General features: G+C 45.4%; 1 protein-coding gene across 14 annotated transcripts in view; it reads right to left on the bottom strand.

Annotated features, from left to right (window-relative positions):
* Positions 1–20,643, bottom strand: part of FNBP1 (formin binding protein 1) — a 243,885-nt gene that overhangs the window by 16,524 nt on the left and 206,718 nt on the right. For 5 of the 14 annotated variants that reach the window (XM_068248461.1, XM_068248468.1, XM_068248469.1 and 2 more), the window contains 5 exons: positions 12,800–12,909; positions 9,729–9,861; positions 7,713–7,834; positions 5,777–5,916; positions 1,577–5,693 (listed from right to left, as the gene is read on the bottom strand). In XM_068248461.1, coding sequence (XP_068104562.1) covers positions 5,515–5,693; positions 5,777–5,916; positions 7,713–7,834; positions 9,729–9,861; positions 12,800–12,909 — 684 coding nt within the window. In that variant the 3' untranslated portion in view covers positions 1,577–5,514. Of the gene's footprint in view, positions 1–1,575; positions 5,694–5,776; positions 5,917–7,712; positions 7,835–9,728; positions 9,862–12,799; positions 12,910–20,643 lie in introns of those variants that run through there. The other 9 variants (XM_068248470.1, XM_068248471.1, XM_068248475.1 and 6 more) reach the window with 6 other exon arrangements.

Below are 20,643 nucleotides of genomic sequence, written 5' to 3'. Positions count from 1 at the left end.
CAAAGGTTTTTAAAAAGTCACTCACATCTGGGCCCTTATGACAGGGACCCACAAGGAAAAACAGCACTTAAAACATAGGACGCCGTCCAGCCACACGTCCGCCTCGTCCGACCGGTTTCACTGTCAAAGTTTCATCAGGGACTAGGAGTCCCTGATGAAACTTTGACAGTGAAACCGGTCGGACGAGGCGGAGCCTTTGTGGCCTTCACGTGGCGCACTAGGAGTCCCTGATGAAACTTTGACAGTGAAACCGGTCGGACGAGGCGGACGTGTGGCTGGACGGCGTCCTATGTTTTAAGTGCTGTTTTTCCCTGTGGGTCCCTGTCATAAGGGCCCAGATGTGAGTGACTTTTTAAAAACCTTTATGTCTTTTTAAATGAGTTATTAAAATCGCTGTAGATACGCTTAGATGTGCGTTTGTCTCTTTGCATGCCTCATTTTTGGTAAAATACTGCAATTGAGGATTAGATTGCTCGGCTTGTCTGGAGAGGAGGCCGGCTGCGAAGATACCTGCTGCTGACCTCATTAAGCCATATTGCAGACCCTGTAGTTAAGGTCTGTGATAATCTGGTAAGCGTATTATTTTTATGGTGTTTTCGGTGGTGGACACAAGTGAATTCGCGCTGAAGTGTACTATTTATGTTAATTGAAGACGTTTTGCTGAGACGTTGGACTTTGGCTGCGATATATGTAGTGTTCCACATGTTAAGATTTGCTTGGCTGCGCTGATATTGTATTTTGATTATATAAGAGGGACATTGTTGCACATGCTAGAGAGGCCTAAAGAAAAGATATGCTTGGGGGCGGTTTTTAACTGCACAACAAGATTCATTACAGATCTGTTGTCTAACCTCTCAGCAATCCTCACTATGGTCTGAGATTACCCAGGAGAGAGGTGCAAAGTTTTGCAACCTTGTACATAATTTTTTATTTTATTAAATTTAGCCCAGATTTTCTGAATTCTGTTCCTCGCCCTTCAGGGACCTTAGTAAATCAACCCCCCCCCCCCCCCCCCTTATAATTCAAGCTCTGTTACTCTTATACTGGCATTTATTATATAGGCAGTATTGCTGATAGTATTTATTTGGATTAGAACTATACTATATTATGGGGTTGATTAACTATAACAAACAGCATGCCTCATCAGCGTTAACATGCCTTGTCAGAGTTAGTGTGCCTTATCAGAGTCGCATAGCGAGGGCTACGAACTTATGCCTGCTAATTGGCAATGACGATAGCTCCATCACTTTAAAGGGCATAATCCCTGCACTTTGATTGGCCCAATAGGCTGCTGCCTTTCTTCTTATGTTAACTCTAATAAGGCATGTTAACTCTGATACGGTATGTTAACTCTGATAAGGCATGTCAACTCTGATAAGGTATGTTAACTCTGATAAGGCATGCTATTTGTTATATTGAATCAACCCCTATATATTTTAAAACAAGATTGCCTTTACAGAGGAATAAAGTGCATCTTTTGGTTATAAAATGACAAAGAATAAGTCAAAATGGGACCCAACCAACAGGCCTCAACGAGTTTTAAACCCCCCCCCCCCCCCCCAAATAAAAATGCATACTATTTCACTAGAACAGTGCTGTCCAACTGATGGTCTGAGGGCCGCACTTGCTTGCCTGGACTATTTTTTGTATCAGTCCCCCTCTGGCAGGCCCACCTCTTGTTTGCACTTGGCTCCGCCCCCCTCTCACAGCAGGGACATTGATGTTCTGCCCCCTACAGCTAGCCACACCCCCTGCCCATGAAGTTAGACAGCACTGTACTGGAAGAATCAATTCTACACATTATATGGCCAACTATGGCTGGCTGTAGGCCAAACATCCAAGAACATGGCTCCATTAGCTTTGGAGGTATTAATCGTTTCTGTTATATGTATATATATTATATCTTCTACAGGATAAATAATTTTTGCAATTTTATATACAATGTACAATATATTAACTTCAGAATATAATAGGGCAGTGTAAGCAATCAGTAACCTACGGCCGACCTTCTCCAATACATGGGACGGTCCCAGACGGGTTTCAGAATTGTCGATCATACTTTTTACAGGGCACAGGATGTTGAAAGTGGGAATACAGACATTTCTGAAGATTTGAAGTATCAGTAGTTGATATTTCCCTGCTGTTATTGTATACGGTAAGTCGTAGGTATGAGTTTCAGGTTACAAAAACGTTCAGTAGTAAGACATGATTATAGCAAGTATTTGCTTAATGGACTAGCAACAAAGACAACACAAAAAGTGTTAAAAATTAGTAGCACCTGATGCAAAAGCTTAAAGGACTCCTCTATATTTCTCCTGTCCTATGTTCATGATATAGAGTAAGCCCACCTTAACAGGGAACCTTCATTCACACAGGCCCAGTGGTGGTTGTCTGTGAGCTCAGAGCCATCTTAAACCCACATCTCAAAGTTAACAGACTTTGGCTTCAATTCACAAAGCAATACCGCATGCGGTAATGCAGAAAACAGATGATTTTACCAAACATTTAGTGAAATGTCAATTCACTAAGGCGGTTACCGCATGTCAAGCTGAAGTTTCCAACCAGTGAGCAGAGGGCCAATAGGAAGAGCCTTCCCCTCCTGCTTCTCACCCCATTTGATCAGATGCACCTGTGGGCGAGACTGCAGCGCAGAAGAACATTCAAAGAGGCTTTTCTGCATCACTTTAGATGAACAGATCTATATAGTGCTACACAGAAGAGAGACCTCTACTAGCATGCAAGCACATCTAAATTGATGCAGGAAGCCTTCTCCTCTTTAACAAGCTGTCACAGGACACAAGAACTGCTGATGCAGACCAGTCCACATAGCTTCCTGTAGAAACCTACTCCACTGGTGAGACTTCTACATAACAGGGCTTAGTGAATTAAAGCAATTTTTGGGGGGTAAATTATGAACTAATACCGCAACTATGAAAATCTTGTGAATTTTGAGAATGCTGTATTTTACGGACCTGTTTTTTTTTCATCGAACAGCCCTTTGTAAACTGAAGCCAATGTTTCCTCTAAACAAAAGTACTAAGCTTCATGAAACCGCCCCTGCATACTGGTATTTTTGTTACTGTACTGAGGTGTTACAATCAGCCTGGCCATTTCAGTACAAGTGCCGAGTAGCACACACTGGATGTGTAAAAGCAGCATGGTGGCATAGTGGATAGCGCTCCTGCCGTGCAATGCTGGGTCCCTGGTTTGAATCTCAGCCAGGGCACAATCTGCAAGGAGTTTGTATCTTCTCCCTGTGTCGGTGTGGGTTTCCTCCAGGCATTCAGACTTCCTCCCACATCCCCAAAAACATACAGATAAGTTAATTGGCTTCCCCCTAAATTGGCCCTGGACTATGAGACATACACTACACGATACATACAGTACATAGACATATGACTATGGTAGGGACTAGATTGTGAGCCCCTGTGAGGGACAGTTAGTGACAAGCCAATATACACTGTACAGCTCAATATGTTGGCGCTATAGAAATATATATATATATAAATATATTAGTACCTTATGGGCTACAGGATAAAGCAGTTCTGTTTGGTACAGAGCTCTGATCCGTGGCATTTACGTGAGGTTCTCAGGCTATCTTAGGCCCCTTTCAGATGGGAGGCTGAATTCTGCACTTGTTGGGCAGTACAGCGTCCCACCTGCCACCCACGAGCGCCATTCTGGTGCAATTAAAATGCAGTGCAATGGCAGCATTTGCAACACCAGGCCTCTCACATGGTGGTGCTACCCGTGTCTGTGCTCAGATGTGACTCTATGGGGGGGGCGCCTGTCTACTGCCGATACTGAGCATCAACACCTGAATTTACTGCCTTTAGAAGGCTGTAGAGAAGAGCCCTTAGAGCTAGGTTAAGGTTAGCTATAATTATTTGTGGATGAAAATGTTGGGTGTTGTCCACATGAACAGCTGCAGGGGGTGTTTACTGAAATAACTGAAGAGGCACTCATGTACAGGGCCACTAACAGCTGTTTCCTGTCCTGCCGCTCTGACAGAGCTCTGAACAGGCATCCAGCGGGAGGAGAAATAGCTGCTAGCTGCCTGTCTTTCCATAACATCCATCCGCCTGGGCATCCAGCTTACCCAGTATACGTAACACCTCAGTTACCGCAGTAAACACACTATGTGGACTGTGCCAAAATGTTCCTCTTTTCTTTGCTATTAATGTTCTATTAACTATCCGTACTACATATATAATTCATTATTTCGTAAGTTTATTTTGCTTCAGTGTCACTTTAAGGTTAATGCTTTCTGAAAATGGTAGCAAGCAAGGATTATGGCTAAAATTAGACATGGGAGAGGGGTAAAAGGAGGTATTAAAGTTAAAGGTAGTCCAGGTATGTGGGGTGGGAAAAGGTCAGGTCCAAGAGATCCTTAAAATGGGATGCTAGTGAAGAACTCTCCTTAGCGCTTACCACTGCCTACAAATAAAAAAAAAGGAAACATTGACCTCACACTACCAGATCCACCTGAACTCCCCACCCACTGCGAAACCAATCCAGATATAGCCTAGACCAACCCACCGGTATGCATCAGCCAGTGAGTTCCAGAATTCTGAGACAGCGCGCACACCAAAGTCTGGGTGAGTGAAGGAACTTTGCAAAGGATTGCCAACTTCTACAAATGAATATTTTAACAGTAGATATAGTGGTCCAATAAGGTATGCATATTTATGACGCTGGCTTTTGAAACAGTCAGGGATGCTCATTATAGGTAAAAAGAAAGAGTGGAAGAACTGACGGTTATTGGTTTGGAACTGCCATCATAGTAGATGACAAATCTGGGCAAGAATGTCCACAGTTCAAAGAAGACCTTCAGTCCAACAAGAATTCAGTCCAAGAACAATTTTTAACAATTTATACAGTAGGTCTAAATATTACCTATTCACAACTTTGTTTCAGTTCCTGAAGATGGAGATTTGTGATAAAAGCAATACGGAAGGGTTTTGGCAGATAGGTTGAATTTTTAGACCAATGGTCTATCATCTCCCATATATGCTTAGGTGTTCATGAGGGCAAAAGAAGAGGCCATTGCTAAACCACATCTACCTACAGTCTTAAATCCGTGGCACCTAGCAGTCTCCATGAGAAGCCACTCTACGGTTTTATGGTCGGATAGACAACCTTAGGTACCCCTCTGGGTGCCATATTTACTGAATGCTGAATTAATTAAGAATAACAAGTGATGTCCAGGGTCTATAATGGTGGACAGATGATGTGTATGAAATTTCAGAAAGGGATTATCTGTATGGAGAGTAGCCAATAACAACAAATCTACGAGGACTCATCTAAAACAGGTTTTGTATGACTGATGAAATACAAGTTATTATAGACTCTTGGGTGGGAAATGGACATGATACTTTTAGCTCCCTTTACTGGTCTTCATGCACCAAGTGCCAAGGACCAAGCTAACCAGTGCCAACCACTGGGACATGTAAGCAAGTGCCAAAGTATAAAAACAGAGGAGGGTGAAGCCCCCTCACAGACAGGCAGATGAGGTTAGATGTAAGTCTTGGCACCTTTGGCATTTTTGTCCAAATAAACTTCGATGTAGGACGTTGGGACATAACCCTCCTCTTCCTCGCTCCTGCGGATTCGCGTCCACCCATCACCTTTGTCCTCCTCTATGACGTTCAGTATTTCACCTTCTGCTACAGATATGGTTCCTTCATTTTCACCTAGAGGGACGAGGTCAGAATCAGAAACATCAAAAGATATTGAGATGCATGTTATTACTCAGAGGAACGTATGATTTTATTACCGTCAAAGGGGTATAAGGCTTTACAGGTTCCTATTGTCGGAAGGGGCTCCTCGTCATCGAAATCGTCATCAAATTCTGTGGGTGTCACCTTCACCTCCGTCTCCTGGCTCTGATCTTCTGTGTAACTGCCATCTGGGCTGCTCAAGAGAGAAAAGCATAGAATCACTATAGCCACAGACTCCAAGACCATCAGAGGGCGCTGCACCTTATGCGGCAGGTCATAAGGATATCTCGGGAGAGAAGTTACGGGGGCTGAATTTTCCATCTCTAAGATTAATAGAACAATGGCTTTGATTCACAAAGCTTTTCCTTTAAATTGTTTCATCTTATTCATTTTCACCTCAACTATAAGGACGGCTAATTCATTAAATAAACAGATAATGATGGCCAATTCATGATGAACAGGTAAGGAGTGCTAGTTTATAAGACTAAGGGCCCATTCACACTAGGGCAATCTGCGGGCGTTTACCGTTGAATCGCCGGCGATAGCTAGCGCTTTTAAAAGTGCTAGTGTAGCTCTAAGTATATGCCACAAACGTAGATGATTCGTGGTAAACACAATCGTGGTGCATGCAGCATTTTTTCGCTGTTTGAGAGCGATTGGATTGTTAAAAAAAACTGAATCACGATCGCTCCGAAAAACGTGAAAATGTACAATTAAAAATACGCACGAATCGCAAAATAAATAAACAAAAATCTATGCTGCAAGACACTAGTAATTTTGCTAGCCTTTTGCGATCCCTATTTGGAAGGGGCCCTAAAGGTGCCCATACATCAGACGATGTAAGGGCAGATCGACCAAGAGACAGATCTCTTTGATTGTATCTGATCAGAGAGAGATCTGTTTCCTGCCCAAACACCGCAGACCAATACACCGTTCGATTTCAGCATGACATCTCTTGGGGATTGGCCTTGTGATGCCACATCTGTCCCCCCTCCCCCCAATGTAAAATGTGCTCTCCCCTCTCCAGTGACCGATGCAGTTCACTTTACTTGTCGGTGTCCACCCCTGGCACTGTCCACATATGCGTGCCTCGTGGTTGCCGGCGTAACGTGGGCGCGTGTGATGTCATTCAAGCAGCCACTTATATGCCAGCAAACAAGTGGGGCGCATGTATGTGGACAGAGGACAGAGCATAGATACATCTACTCGAGTCACCCATTCTCACTGCGACATACAGGACTTTTCATGAGTTTCTATTATCCTCCAGAACTTACACAATCTGATTGGCAATCCCCACCATTGAAAACATTGAAACAGCAACTTAAACCTAAAAGTCAACCTATTTGGATAAATGTATAACCTGTCCTTGGGTACTGTAGCCAGTTACTGACATGGCAAGTGTTTTATCGTCCAATATCTACAGTAGTGAGGCTCATACCAGCATGTTACATACAGCTTCTTGGACACCCTTTACCTCTTGTTGTTTCTACCTCTTACTTTATTTAAAGGGCACCTGAAGTGGGAGGGATATGGAGGCGGCCATATTCATTTCCTATTAAACAATGCCAGTTGCCTGGCATCCTGCTGATCTTTCAGGCATCAGTAGTGTCTGAATCACACACCTGAAACAAGCATGCTGCAATTCCAGTCAAACATTTATTCTGCATGCCTGTTCAGGGTCCTTGGCTAAAAGTATTAGAGGAAGGGAATAAACAGGACAGCAAGGCAATGTGCATTGGAAACATGGCAGCCTCCATATGTCCCTTCTCATTTCACTAGTCCTTGTTTTATCATACATACACTTTTACTCCATCCTTATGTACATTTTACAGTGTGCAGCTGTACAGTGATTGTGAGTCTCAGTCTCTAATACAAAAATCTCCAAAGGTCTAGATTCTGGCTATGATATGACCTCAAATTCTGCGTGGAAGAAAAGCATCTCTGTACCATATTTGGCTACAATAAAGTCCCCTCACACCCGATATACTGTACCTCTCTCGGTCCTGGGCGCAGTTATTGACTGGGGCAGCATTTTGTGTTTCGTACAGTGCGCTTTGTCGTCGGGAACTGTCATTGCGGGCAGGAAGCCTTCCCTCCACTTCTGCCAACCATCCCTGCAAAAAGCCCATATTTTATCAGACTATCATCATATGACCTGCACAGATCCTGCATACATATCATCGGTGAGTTGGAGTGAGGTGCAGCGCTGCAATCTTTAATAGATAATGTACTCTTAGGCCAGGAACCCACTGAGAGCAGCGCTTGAAAAAGTTTAATCGGTTTGTGCATGGATGTTGGCCGTGATTTGCAGCTCGATTTATCAGCGCCAGTGTGTAGGTGGAACTGTGCAGCACTTGCGATTTGCATTCTGTTCATGTGAATAAAGTTTTAAGTTTCCGTATATGCCGGGTCTCTGTGTTCCTCTGCACTGGCTTCTGGAGCATTGTCTGGCCCCATTGCACAAAATGTCATCGCTTCTGTGCAAGGGGCGGGGCTATGCACTGGAAACCAGCACACATGGAAACAGAGAGACTCAGCATGCAACTAAAACTTTATTTAACCTCCCTGGCGGTACGCAGTTTCAGAGGCTGTGTCTGCGAGAGGATTTTTTAAAAAATAAAATGTGTTTTTGAATGGTTTAGCTAGCACTTGGCTAGCTAACTATGTCCCCAAGCCCCGCCACACCTAACTAAACCCCCGATCGCCGCCGGCAATATTTACTCCTCCGCGATCCCGCGAGAGCCGCAGCTTCACCATTCAACTTCACTCGTCACTATGGCGCCGATCGGACAGGACGTCTGACGTCATCGGCGTCATGCGCAGTCCCGATCCTCCCCCATAGCGAAGCCTGGAGCTGATTGGGAGGCTGCCCCATCGCGGGATCCCTGGGGGGTACGTATTACGGCGGCAATTGATGGGGGGGGATCAGTGGAAAGCGGCGAAATTTTGGGGACATAGTTAGCTAGCCAAGTGCTAGCTTAAGCATATAGAGCAAATTTTATTTTAAAAAAATCCTCCCGGGCCCTGCGGCGGCTAGCCCGAGCGCAGCTCGGGGTTACCGCCAGGAGGGTTAAACACCCATCGCGGCATTGCTTTTGAACAGCGATTCAAAAATTTTGCAGCGCTTCTACACCTTGTATTGGAGCAGAAGCACTTCAAAAATGATGCAGGTGGAGCAATTGTGATTTGTCCTAATCACAATCGCTCTAGCTCCCCTCCATTGACGTCTCTTGGCAAAGCACTTTCTGGAATCGCTGGCGATTGTCGGCGATCCAAAGACGCTGCTAAAGTGGGTCCCAGACCTTATATCATGAAAATGATCACAGAAGGTTGGGACAATTCGGTTTAGAAAAAGCAAGGGGTGACGGACAGCAGTGTAGCATTAGAGGGTGCAGAGGTTGCGACCACACTGGGGCCCTTAAACCAGAGGGGCCCCGAGGGGGGTCTTCCTCAATCGCATTATTAGCTTTTTATTGGTCCTGTGATGATAATAATCACTTCTATAGACGCTTTGAATAGTGGTTATCATTAACAAGCTGTTCCCCATCCTCTGCTTTCACCTCTGACACTGTGGTCATCTTTGGCAGGTTTTGGTGCGCGGTATCAATTTTATGTATAAAGAGCTTTTGGGGGGCCCCAATGTAAAACTTGCACCAGGGCCCATAGCTACGCCACTGGTGACGGATGCAATTCAGTAGTCGGTTAAGACAATAGGAAAGTATTCCTATGGACTATAGCAGTAGCAATAGGGTACTATACCGTGTTAGCCATCAGTAAAAGCAAGAAGTTTTGAGTCAGGATTAAATCATTTATTGGCTAACTTAAAAGAATAAGAGTAAGCAAGCTTTCGGCAAAAAGGACTGAAACCCAACGAAGGCTATACAGCCGAAAGCTTGCTTACTCTTATTCTTTTAAGTTAGCCAATAAAAGGCATCATCCTCATTCAAAACCTCTTGCTATGGACTATAGAACTCAGTCCTGTAATAAATGAAGGACGTTTATACTCACTTCAAACTTTTGTACTTCCACCCGCAGTTTCTCAATGTTATTTCCAATCTCTGTTAACTTATGGCCCACACTGGTCGCGTCTCCCATCTGTGGATTCTTCAGATAGACGTCCCTCATCTTCGTCAAGGCGTCTCTGTGTTGGCAATTGAAACATAAGTTATTTATCTACTGACCAGACAGAACTACAGATTACCCAGCAAGCTCATGGGGAACCAGAACTCCTAGGAGTGTGTATGGGGTTACAAGAGACGAAAAAAATCCTCCAGAATAAACTGCAATCAATCAAAACATCAGCTTGTTATTTTAATTTGCACTAGAAAAATAAGTGGATGAATTGCTATGAGCTTCAGTTATTGTTGCTCACAATGATATGTAAACATGAAAACCCCGAAAATTATATAGGCCACACAGGGAAAAATATAGATGCAGATATCTTAAAGCAAACCTGAACTGAAAATAAACGTGAGTTTATTAAACGTGTGTGTGTAGTAATAATGGTAAATCGAACTTTCCTGCAATCTCTCATACTTATTTCCAATCAAGGGATGAATTTTAAGACAAAATTGTTAACAGCAACCATGTAAGTGTGATGTAACATCTTCATTCAGCTGCTAAACAAAAGATATGATAGTCTTACACCAGCCCTGTCTTGTTACCAGCAGCGTTTCCGCATGTAGTTCACCAAAGTGGTCAATGACCTTGCCTTAGCTAAAGCTGAAGGTAAATACTCCATTCTCCTCCTCCTTGACCTTTCAGCAGCTTTTGACACAGTAGATCATCCCCTACTCCTCCAGTCCCTCCAGTCCTTGGGCATTCACGATCTCGCCCTGTCCTGGCTTTCATCCTACCTCTCCAACCGCTCCTTCACGACCGCCTTCAATGAGTCCTCGTCCACCCCCAACCACCTCTCGGTGGGAGTCCCCCAAGGTTCGGTCCTTGGCCCCCTACTGTTCACCCTATACACATCCTCCATTGGCAAGGTTATCTCCTCCATGGGTTTTAACTATCATCTGTATGCAGATGACACCCAGATCTACCTCCACACCCCTGACATATCCACCACTACCATGGACAAGGTCTCCTCCTGCCTATCAGCCATCTCCTCCTGGATGTCCGCTAGGTTCCTGAAACTAAATCTAGACAAAACGGAATTTATGATCTTCCCACCCCGGCCATCCATGAACCTCCCAGATGTGCATGTCACTGTTAACCACACTACCATTCGCCCTACCTCTCAAGCCCGTTGTCTGGGTGTCACCCTGGACTCCGCACTCTCCTTCACTTCCCACATCCAAATCCTCACAAAGTCCTGCAACTTCCACCTTCGTAACATCTGTAAGATTCGCCCTTTCCTGACCTCTGCCACCACCAAACTCCTCATCCATGCCCTCATAATTTCCCGCCTTGACTACTGCAATGCCCTGCTGTCTGGTCTCCCTATGACCCGAACAGCCCCACTGCAGTCCATCATGAATGCGGCAGCCAGAATTATCCACTGCTCCCATCGCTCCACCACGGCAGATCCCCTCCTAGAATCCCTCCACTGGCTTCCTATCCAGTCCAGAATCAAATTCAAGATACTGTGTCTGACCTACAAATCTGTCCACAAAACCTGTCCAACCTACATTTCCGATCTTACTCAGAGGTACACACCTAGCCGCTCACTCCGCTCTTCCAATGAACTTCGCCTAACCGCCCCCCGCATCACCCAGTCCCATGCACGCCTCCAGGACTTCTCAAGAGCTGCTCCAACACTATGGAACTCCCTACCTCCACCCATTAGGGCAGCCCCCTCCTTTAACATCTTCAAGAAAGCCCTCAAAACTCACCTTTTCACTCTGGCCTACTACCCCTCACAAGTGCTCTAAACCTACAGCTGAACTCTAGTCCCCTACCGTTCGTGTCCTTACCTCTCCCTCTAGATTGTAAGCCTTTGGGCAGGGTCCTCCTCCTTTTGTGTCCTACCTGATCATGCACCACCATTACTGTGAACCCATGCTATGCATCTGAGTGTACCTAACTTGCCTAATCTCCATGCTCAATCCAGTGACTGACTAAGCATTACCTGGCACTCATACTGTGCTGTGTGATCTGGTTTTCTATTATTCCTGTATTGTCATATTGCTGTATGTCACCCCTAAATATTGTCTGTAACCTAAATTAATGTTCAGCGCTGCGTAATATGTTGGCGCTTTATACATACAATAAATAATAATAATAATAATGTAGTTTTGGCTTCTGGCTTTTTGGGAAAGTCAATGCTGCATTCCACTGCCTCATTTGTATAGATCAGTGATGGCTAACCTTGGCACTCCAGCTATGGTGGGACTACAAGTCCCATGAGGCACTGCAATACTCTGACAGCTTTAAGCATAACTCGGGGAGGCATGATGGGGTTTGTAGTTTTGACACAGCTGGAGTGCCAAGGTTACCCATCACTGGTATAGATAAATGCACATAAGACTGATGCTGGGCATACGCGTCTCATTTTTCTCCTGTTTGATCGTTTCGCTGCTCGATTCCGCAGTCGATTCTCTTATCTTCTGCTCGTTGTTCTTCTCTTTTTCCATTCACTGCTATCACAAATCGAGCAGCGAAACGATCGGGCGGGAGATCGGACATGTCGGAAATGAAAACGAACCGTGTATTCCCAGCATTACAATAAAGAAAGGGCGTAAAAAGGGACATTAATCAAGTTTTTGCTAGGACTGGTACTGTAGGTACTCCTGTTTACCTCCCCATGTTACTTCAGATATGGTTTCAGTCCAAAATATATATCTGATAAAAAATTACCCAGCTAACTTGACTAAAAATAATTGCCATAACATGACAGCTTCCATTACACTATCACATTGCGTTCACTTAAAAGGGTGTGCAGTGCTTATAAATCCTCGTTCACGAGTTTCTGTGATGTTGGATTAAAAAAATGGAAGAGGGACAATGGACAGTCTGTTCTACAAGGTGTCTGTGCAAGAGAAAGCAGCCCCCCCCCAACAAGCTGCATGGACGGGTATCTATTTACGGTTCATATGTGTTATGACATTTTAGTTGCGCTTTAAAGCGGTGCCCACCTCTGATCGATCTCTTTTTGGATGTCCTTGTTCAGTTCGTCCACCTTTTGCTGCAGCTTTTTCCGCCTCTGCTCCGGTGGCAGGTTGCTGAAGTCCTCCGGCGTTGCCCCCTGCAGGAAACCAAAGCACTATAACGTCATGTTTACCATCCGCTCCTACAGCATGCACTAGCTAGCATCATGCATCATAACATGCTGAAACACAGGAAGAGGAGGAGCCAAACAAGCAAACCAAAGAATGATTTTCACAACACCACAGGCTAGTGATTCCCAGATCCCAAGCGGTACAACAGTAAAGACTTGATCAGCCAATTAAAAGAGATTGATAGTAGTTTTGAAAAAAGTAATGATAAACTGAGCACTACTTTAAAAAAATATAGAATTGATGATTTTATAGATTAATTCCCTCTTTTGTATCATATACTCTCTAAGTATAGTAACCCTGTGATCTTACTGATACTAAATTACCTTTGCTTACCCTGAGAATTCACAACACTGTGAATTTCTCTTCTAAAATGTACTGGGTGATAGGTTGACACATTCAGCACCACTGTCATTGCATGAGGGTTATTAGAATAACCCCATCTCAACCTTTAAAGGGAACCAGAGAGGAACGTTATGAAAAAATAGAACAAGCTTTTATACATACCCGGGGCTTCTTCCAGCCTCATAAGCCTGGATCGCTCCCACGCCGCCATCCTCCGCTTCCTGTATCGGCGGTACCGGGTCCCGTCACTTCCGGCCGACGTGGCCAATTGTCCGCATCACAGGGGCTCCCTCCATACCCGCATGAGGCTGCGCAGTAGGCAACCTCATGCGTACATATATGGAGGGAGCACCGTGTGATGCGGACATTTGGCCGCGTCTGCCGGCCGACTGGCAGCAATGACGGGACCCGGTACCGGCGGATCCAGGCAGCAAAGGACGGCGGCGTGGGAGCGATCCGTGAGTATGGGGCTGGAGGAAGCCCCAGGTATGTATAAAAGCTTCCCCCCAACGTCTCTGGTTCCCTTTAAAAGCAAACCTGTGAGATTGTAAGGAGCGAAATGCAGATACCTAAAGCACACCTGAAGTGAAAGGTGTATGGAGGCTGACATATTTATTTCCTCTTAAACAAAACCATTTGCCTGGCAGCCCTGCTGATCTATTTGGCTGCAGTAGTGTCTAAATAACACCAGAAACAAGCGTGCAGCTAATCTTGTCAGATCTGACAATAAAGGTCAGAAACACCTGATATGCAGCATGCTTGTTCAGGGTCTATGCCTTAATGTATTAGAGGCGGGGGATCAGAAGGATAGCCAGGCAGCTGGTATTTTACTTTAAAGTGGATCCGGGATGAACTTTTACTCATTACATAATTGTGTTCCTTTTCTGCTGTTTATAGGGCATTCCTCAAGCTAAATACTTTTTTGTTTTTTTACTGTAATTCCCTATAAACTAAACAAGCCACGCCCACAGGTTTTCAGAGAGCCAAGGCATTTTCAGACAGTAGCAAGGGCTCATGGGAGCTCAGTCTGGGCAGGAGGAGGGGGAGGTATTACTAGCCAGAGATTTCAGAGGCAGAGGGGAGGAGGAGGGGGGGGGGGATTAGGTTTTTTTCACAGGCTGCAGATACGCCTGCCTCTGTGTAATGTTTACAAACAACATGGCTGCTGTCACTGTATCACAGGAAGAAATAATCATATTCTATTAAAGATGTTTGCAGCTAGATTTGCTGTGTAAACGATCTAAACTTTAGATAAGATATATAGACAAGTTACTTGTTATAGTTAGATTTTCATCTTGGATCAGCTTTAAAAGGAAATAAATATAGCAGCCTCCATATTCCTCTCACTTCAGTTGTCCTTTAACTTGGTAGAGGTGAAGCCTCTCGATCCCCCCCAAAGGCTTCCTACATCCTCCTCCCAACCACCTCTGGGACCCCGAGGAAGTTCGCATCCGGGCTCCCGTCCAAGAACAATGTCGCCGCACTGCGCAGGCACAGGACATCTTGCACCTGCGCAGTAGCATGGAGCCTGCTTGGGCTTGGTGTTAAAAGCCCAACCTTATCAGCTCAGTGCTGATGCGCAGGCAAGAGGTGTCCTTCACCCGCACAGTGTCGCTGTGCTGGTTCATGGATGGGAGTGCAACCATGGGCACTGCTTGACAAATCCCTAGCCGAGAGGGTTCCAGAGGTCACAGCCATGACTGGTGAGATGCTCCTCAACACATACGCCTCGAGTACACTTTAATGTTTCCAACATCTTGTGAAATCCATGCCAGAAAGAAATGAAACTGAACTGAGGGCAAAGGAAGGCCTCACCACAACATCAGCATGGCATTCCTGGAAAGTGCACTGTGAGGGAATAACTAATCTGCTGCTACACAGAGCTAACCAATAACGTTTGGCTGTAATAAGCAGCTTAGGCACTAGATGGCACCCTACGCCTTTCCTACAGAAGCCTTTTATCCTTAGCAGCCTCAGAACTGTCTCTTCATTCCAGACACAAAGCAGAGAACAATGCCTTTGTCTCATTATCATTAAGCTGAAAGCTAGAGAAAACTGGATCTCTTCCTAGCAATCAGTAACCCTATAAATACAATCAGCCACTCTATAATGAAATACAATCAACAAAACGAGCTGGCGTGATTGTTCTCTCCCGTTCTGTACAAGGTAGGCCAACAGCAGCTGTAAGCTGTAATGTGCCCGGCATGGAGCAGCTTGGCCCAGATCAGCTCATGGTGGCTCAGTGTGGGAGTCAGTTCAGTTATATTCCAGTCCGCTGCAGTGACATTTCTCAGCAATGTCAGATCTGCTGCTGGTCAGCTCCCACCACATTCCATCTCTGAGCCCACGCCTACCTTCTCCTATCACCCTGTGTGTGCCCAGGCATCTGCTCCTGTATCTGGCACACAGGAGACCCCTGTATGAAGAAGACGATAAGCAGCTGAATGCAGAGACACAGAGGCGCCAAAAGGATAAAACAATGTTGGAATTAAAAATAGGGGAAGAGGTACTCATCTCCCCATAGAAGATTCAACAAGGTAAACATTTCAAAAATATTCTTTAATAATGTACTCCAATAATTGTGATGCGTTTCGTGGGACACAGCCCACTTCCTCAGGCAGTGAAACAGGAGCAGCTGATCTGTTATCTAAGCGATCCACTGCCTGATGAAGTGGGCTGTGTCCCACAAAATGTGTTGCAATTATTGGAGTATATTATTAAAGAATATTTTTGAAAAGTTTATCTTGTTGAATCTTCTATGGGGAGGCGAGTACATATTCCCTTATTTTTTTTATTTGAACATAGTTTTATCCTTTTGGTGCGTCTGTGTTTCTGATAAAAGTATCACTAGTCCACCATTGGTGGAGGGGTCTACCCCCGTTCTTCCTGCCTACAGAGAGCGACACCTTAATCAACCCCGAGGGGACGGGTGAAGTTCCCCTAACGCCTTGAAAGTGGTGCTTGTCAGCAACCTACCTTTGTGAGTATCTTATACTCTTTTCTACCATAATGGACAAAAATACTACAGTATGGTGTGCTCTGGATTTCTCTATTATTTTTACAAGCTGAATGCAGATGGCTGCCTACTATTGTACAAGCCACTGTAAAGAATCACTAAGGTTGGGTGCCCATTTGCGTTTGCAAATCGCCATCGCAAACACTCAGCGATTTGCACAGCGATTTCAGAAGCCATTTTCAGCGCTTTTAGAAGCAAGTGCTTGCATTTCCCGCGGGTGTGCACACTACGGTGTGCAGTTTTTTTTGTAGTGATTTTGCAGTGTTCCTATCTTTTGAATTGGAGTGCAATCATTCCCAAAAATATGATGGACCTTCTCAAATGTGGTTTTGCCCCCATTGACTTTCATTAACCTAGAGCTTTTGGATTCCAAAGTGTGGCTAAAAGCGCTCTAGTGGGCCATAGCCCTAACAGAGGTAGATGTACAGCAAGATATATACCATAGTGCAGGGGCCTAACTATAGGGGAGCAGCCTCTGAGACCGCAGGAGTGCACCAGAGCTGTAAAGGTGCACATCTACTACTTCACTCCCACTCATAAAGGGGTCTATCATCCAGATCGGGTGTTTTTAAGCTACACTTGTTATGGGTTTGGAGATTACGATGTCCATACTTGTCATAAAACCCTTGCAAGATGGGCCTTCAGACTGAGGATCTCCAGGGGTAAGCAAGGGAAAGAGTGAGAAAACTGGACACCCATGATATGTAATTACGTCCTTGCTACAGTGCAAGGATCAGTATCCATTTCTGCCAAATGAAATCCAGGAGGCATTTCTCTGACACAACCAAAGTGAATTGTGAATCAATGCTGTGGTTTCCCAGCACTTTCCACCATTTCTCCAGGCATTATAGGATGACCAAGCCTCTGCAAATTGTTTATTTACAGTAAAAACAAGCCAGATCCTATCAATGGATTAAGGTGCCCATGGTACAGTAGTTTCCCCAGATGCGATCATCCAATCAGACTTGTAAAGGGTACATGTAGCGCTAAAAATTGCTCCTATGGGGTACTTACCTTGGGAGGAGGAAGCCTCTGGATCCCAAAGAGACTTCCTCCATCGCCCTCTGCAGACTTGTTCCAGCAGTGGGACCTCTGAAAATCTGGATGTTGACTCATATCGGCTTTGCGCGCATGTCCGGCTGGATCGGGTCTGCACTACTATGCACATTCAGAAGAAGAAGAGTTGCACACCCCTTGCAGGACCAGAGCGGTAGTCCACAAAAATCCAAGAGATCCGCACACTCACTGTAGACCAAGTCCACTTTTATTCAAAAATCGTGGCACAATTCCATTCCATAGACCAATGATTCGTTTCGGGGCCCCTTTGTCAAGGCAACATATCACCATTCTGTGTTGCTATCTTGACAAAGGGGACCCCCAGGGGCCCCAAAACGAATTGTTGGTCTATGGAATGGAATTGTATCACGATTTTTGAATAAAAGTGGACTTGGTCTACAGTGAGTGTGCGGATCTCTTGTGCACTACTATACAGACGCAAGTAGCATGGACCCAATCCGGGTTGGCAATTGCCGAAGAAAGCCAGGCGGGACGAAGCCATCGCGCTTGCGCAAGGAGGCTACACTTCAGGGGTACCAGCACTGGAACGACATGGGTGAATCCTCTTTAGGGTCCAGACGCTTCCCCTAGATGAAGTATCTAAAAATATGCCATACACACCTCACATGTTTTTCTTTAAGATCGAACTGTACAGAAAAGCATGAAATATGTGGAGAACATTGACATGAAACGATTCTATGGTCGATTGGAATACAGAATTTAGTCGACCAGAATGTTAGATTTTACGATCGTATCTGAAGACAGAAAGTGGCCTAATTGACCCATTTATAGGACCAATCGATAATTACCTTCTGATTACATACGATCTTGCAAATCTGATTGATTAATCGCATCCACAGGATATACTGTATCGTTAATGGGTGCCTTTAGATCAATCTACGTATCTATCTCCTGTTCTGTCTAGACATATCAAGGGAAATATGACGTAAAATAAAGGAAATATTTTTTAAAAATTTAATATTGAAGTTTAAACTACCAGATATTTTAATCGGCAATAAAGTTGAATAGGGGATTAAGCTATTATTCAAACAAGTTGCATATTTAATGCAGCTGTTCTAAAGAAATTCTCTAGGAAAAGTCGGTCATGTGAACCAAAAATCCCTCCAGTAAGCATAGAGCTGACAGCAGAGTGGGTGGTCTCCAACTACAGCTCTCACTTTCCCACTTAGGCCCGGTTCACATTAGCGGGCGCCGTCCGGAATCGCCGTGCCGGAGCCAGACCGCATGCGGGACGGACGGAACGGACGCACGGCATAGCAATGAAAGCCTATGCGTGTGTTCACATGCGTCCGTTTCGTCCGGATCGGATCCGGACCGGAACCGGACTCCGGCATAAGACCCAACATGCGCTATTTTTTGGTCCGGCTCCTCCGGCAGCCGTATCCAGGGCGGAGCCGGACTGCACCATCCGGCCAATACAAAGCAATGAGAACCGGAGAGCGCACAACACACTGGCTAAAAATCCGGATGTTCTACCCCACTTCCTATGCGGATTGTTGCGGCGATTTTGGATGGGGACACATGGGCAAGCATTTTGGAGTGGATCAGCAGTGACTTTAAACGAGCTGGAGATGTTGGCAGCATGTCGGAGGTGGAGGTGAGTGCTAAACAGCGGAGGGCCTGATTCCACAGGTCCCCCTTCTGCTGACCTCCCAGACCCCAACATTTTATTTGGTTTGTACTAACTTTTGCCAAACGGATCCGGATCGCATCCTGATGAACACCTGATGCAACCTGACCGGATCCGGATCAGAACCGTACGGTTCCGATCCGGATCCGGTCAGGTCATCCGGTCCGTTTGGCAGAGAACTGCAAGTGTGAACCGGGCCTAAATCTCTTAGCAGATGGGAGGAGGTGGGTGAAGTAAAGTGAAGACATTGGCCTCAATTCACTAAACTTATCTCCTGTCTTTAATAACTCTTCTAGAGTTATTACCATGGTGATAAGGCATGTAGTATTCAGGAAACATTTTACCTCAGGCAAGCCTAAAGTTAACTCTTCTGTCTTTAAATTAACTCTCCAATCCTTAAAATAACTCCAGAGTTAAAGACAGGCTGTTAATTAGCTGCATGTGAAAATAACTACAGAGGAGGTAAATTAACTACAGAGGAGGTAAATTAACTACAGGAGAGGTAACTTAAAGGGATACTGTAGGGGGGTCGGGGGAAAATGAGCTGAACTTACCCGGGGCTTCTAATGGTCCCCCGCAGACATCCTATGTTGGCGCAGCCACTCCCCAATGCTCCGGCCCCGCCTCCGGTTCACTTCTGGAATTTCTGACTTAAAAGTCAGAAAACCACTGCGCCTGCGTTACCGTGTCCTCGCTCCCGCTGATGTCACCAGGAGTGTACTGTGCAGACACAGACCATACTGGGCCTGTGCTGTGCGCTCTTGATGACATCAGCGGGATCGAGGACACGGCAACGCAGGCGCAGTGGTTTTCTGACTTTAAAGTCAGAAATTCCAGAAGTGAACCGGAGGCGGGCCGGAGCATGGGTGAGCGGCTGCGCGGGCACAGCATGTCTCCGGGGGACCATTAGAAGCCCCGGGTAAGTTCAGCTCATTTTCCCCCGACCCCCCTACAGTATCCCTTTAAGGAATGAAGAGGTAAGATAACTCTCTCACGTGTGGAGGTAAGTTTTCTCTTGCCTTATTATCTCCAGCATGATCTTAGTGAATTGAGGCCATTGTCAGCTACCTCTTCTGAGTTGCTTTGTGGCCATTTTATGTGTGGGTGATGATGGGTTGGGGGAGGAGTCTGGACAGCTTTCTGTCCAATAACATTTGTCCTGCATTCTCACCAGGAAATGGAGCTACAGGTTGCAGCCAGCCAGGTACTTTCAATATGTTTACTGCAAGTACAGATATGCGACGCTCAATACATTGTGCAATGCTAATGAATGCAAAGTTTCTACCATATGCCTTAAAATATGGGAGTCTGAACCAGGGCTTTAATGTGTACCTGAGGTGAACTTTACTGTCAAAAACACATACTTAAGGGGAAGCCTCTGGCTCCTGTAAAGGCTTCTTATGCTGCCCTCCTCCCCTCCATTGCCGCTCGCAGACCCCGCCTCCCCCCACAAAGAAATCAGGCTGTGCACCTCTTCAAAAACGAGTGTTGCGGTACTGCGTGAGTATGACCATAGGAGGAAACAGAAAGCCTCTACAGGGTCCAGAGGCTTTCCTTCTTCTTCGATAGGTATGTGTTTTGTTACCGGAGGTTCGCCTTAGGTTCGTTTGCAAGATGCCCATACATGACCAGATT

This window comes from Hyperolius riggenbachi, chromosome 8 (assembly GCF_040937935.1).
Source record: "Hyperolius riggenbachi isolate aHypRig1 chromosome 8, aHypRig1.pri, whole genome shotgun sequence".
Lineage (NCBI taxonomy): Eukaryota > Metazoa > Chordata > Amphibia > Anura > Hyperoliidae > Hyperolius > Hyperolius riggenbachi.
This window is presented reverse-complemented; position numbering and strand designations above follow the sequence as displayed.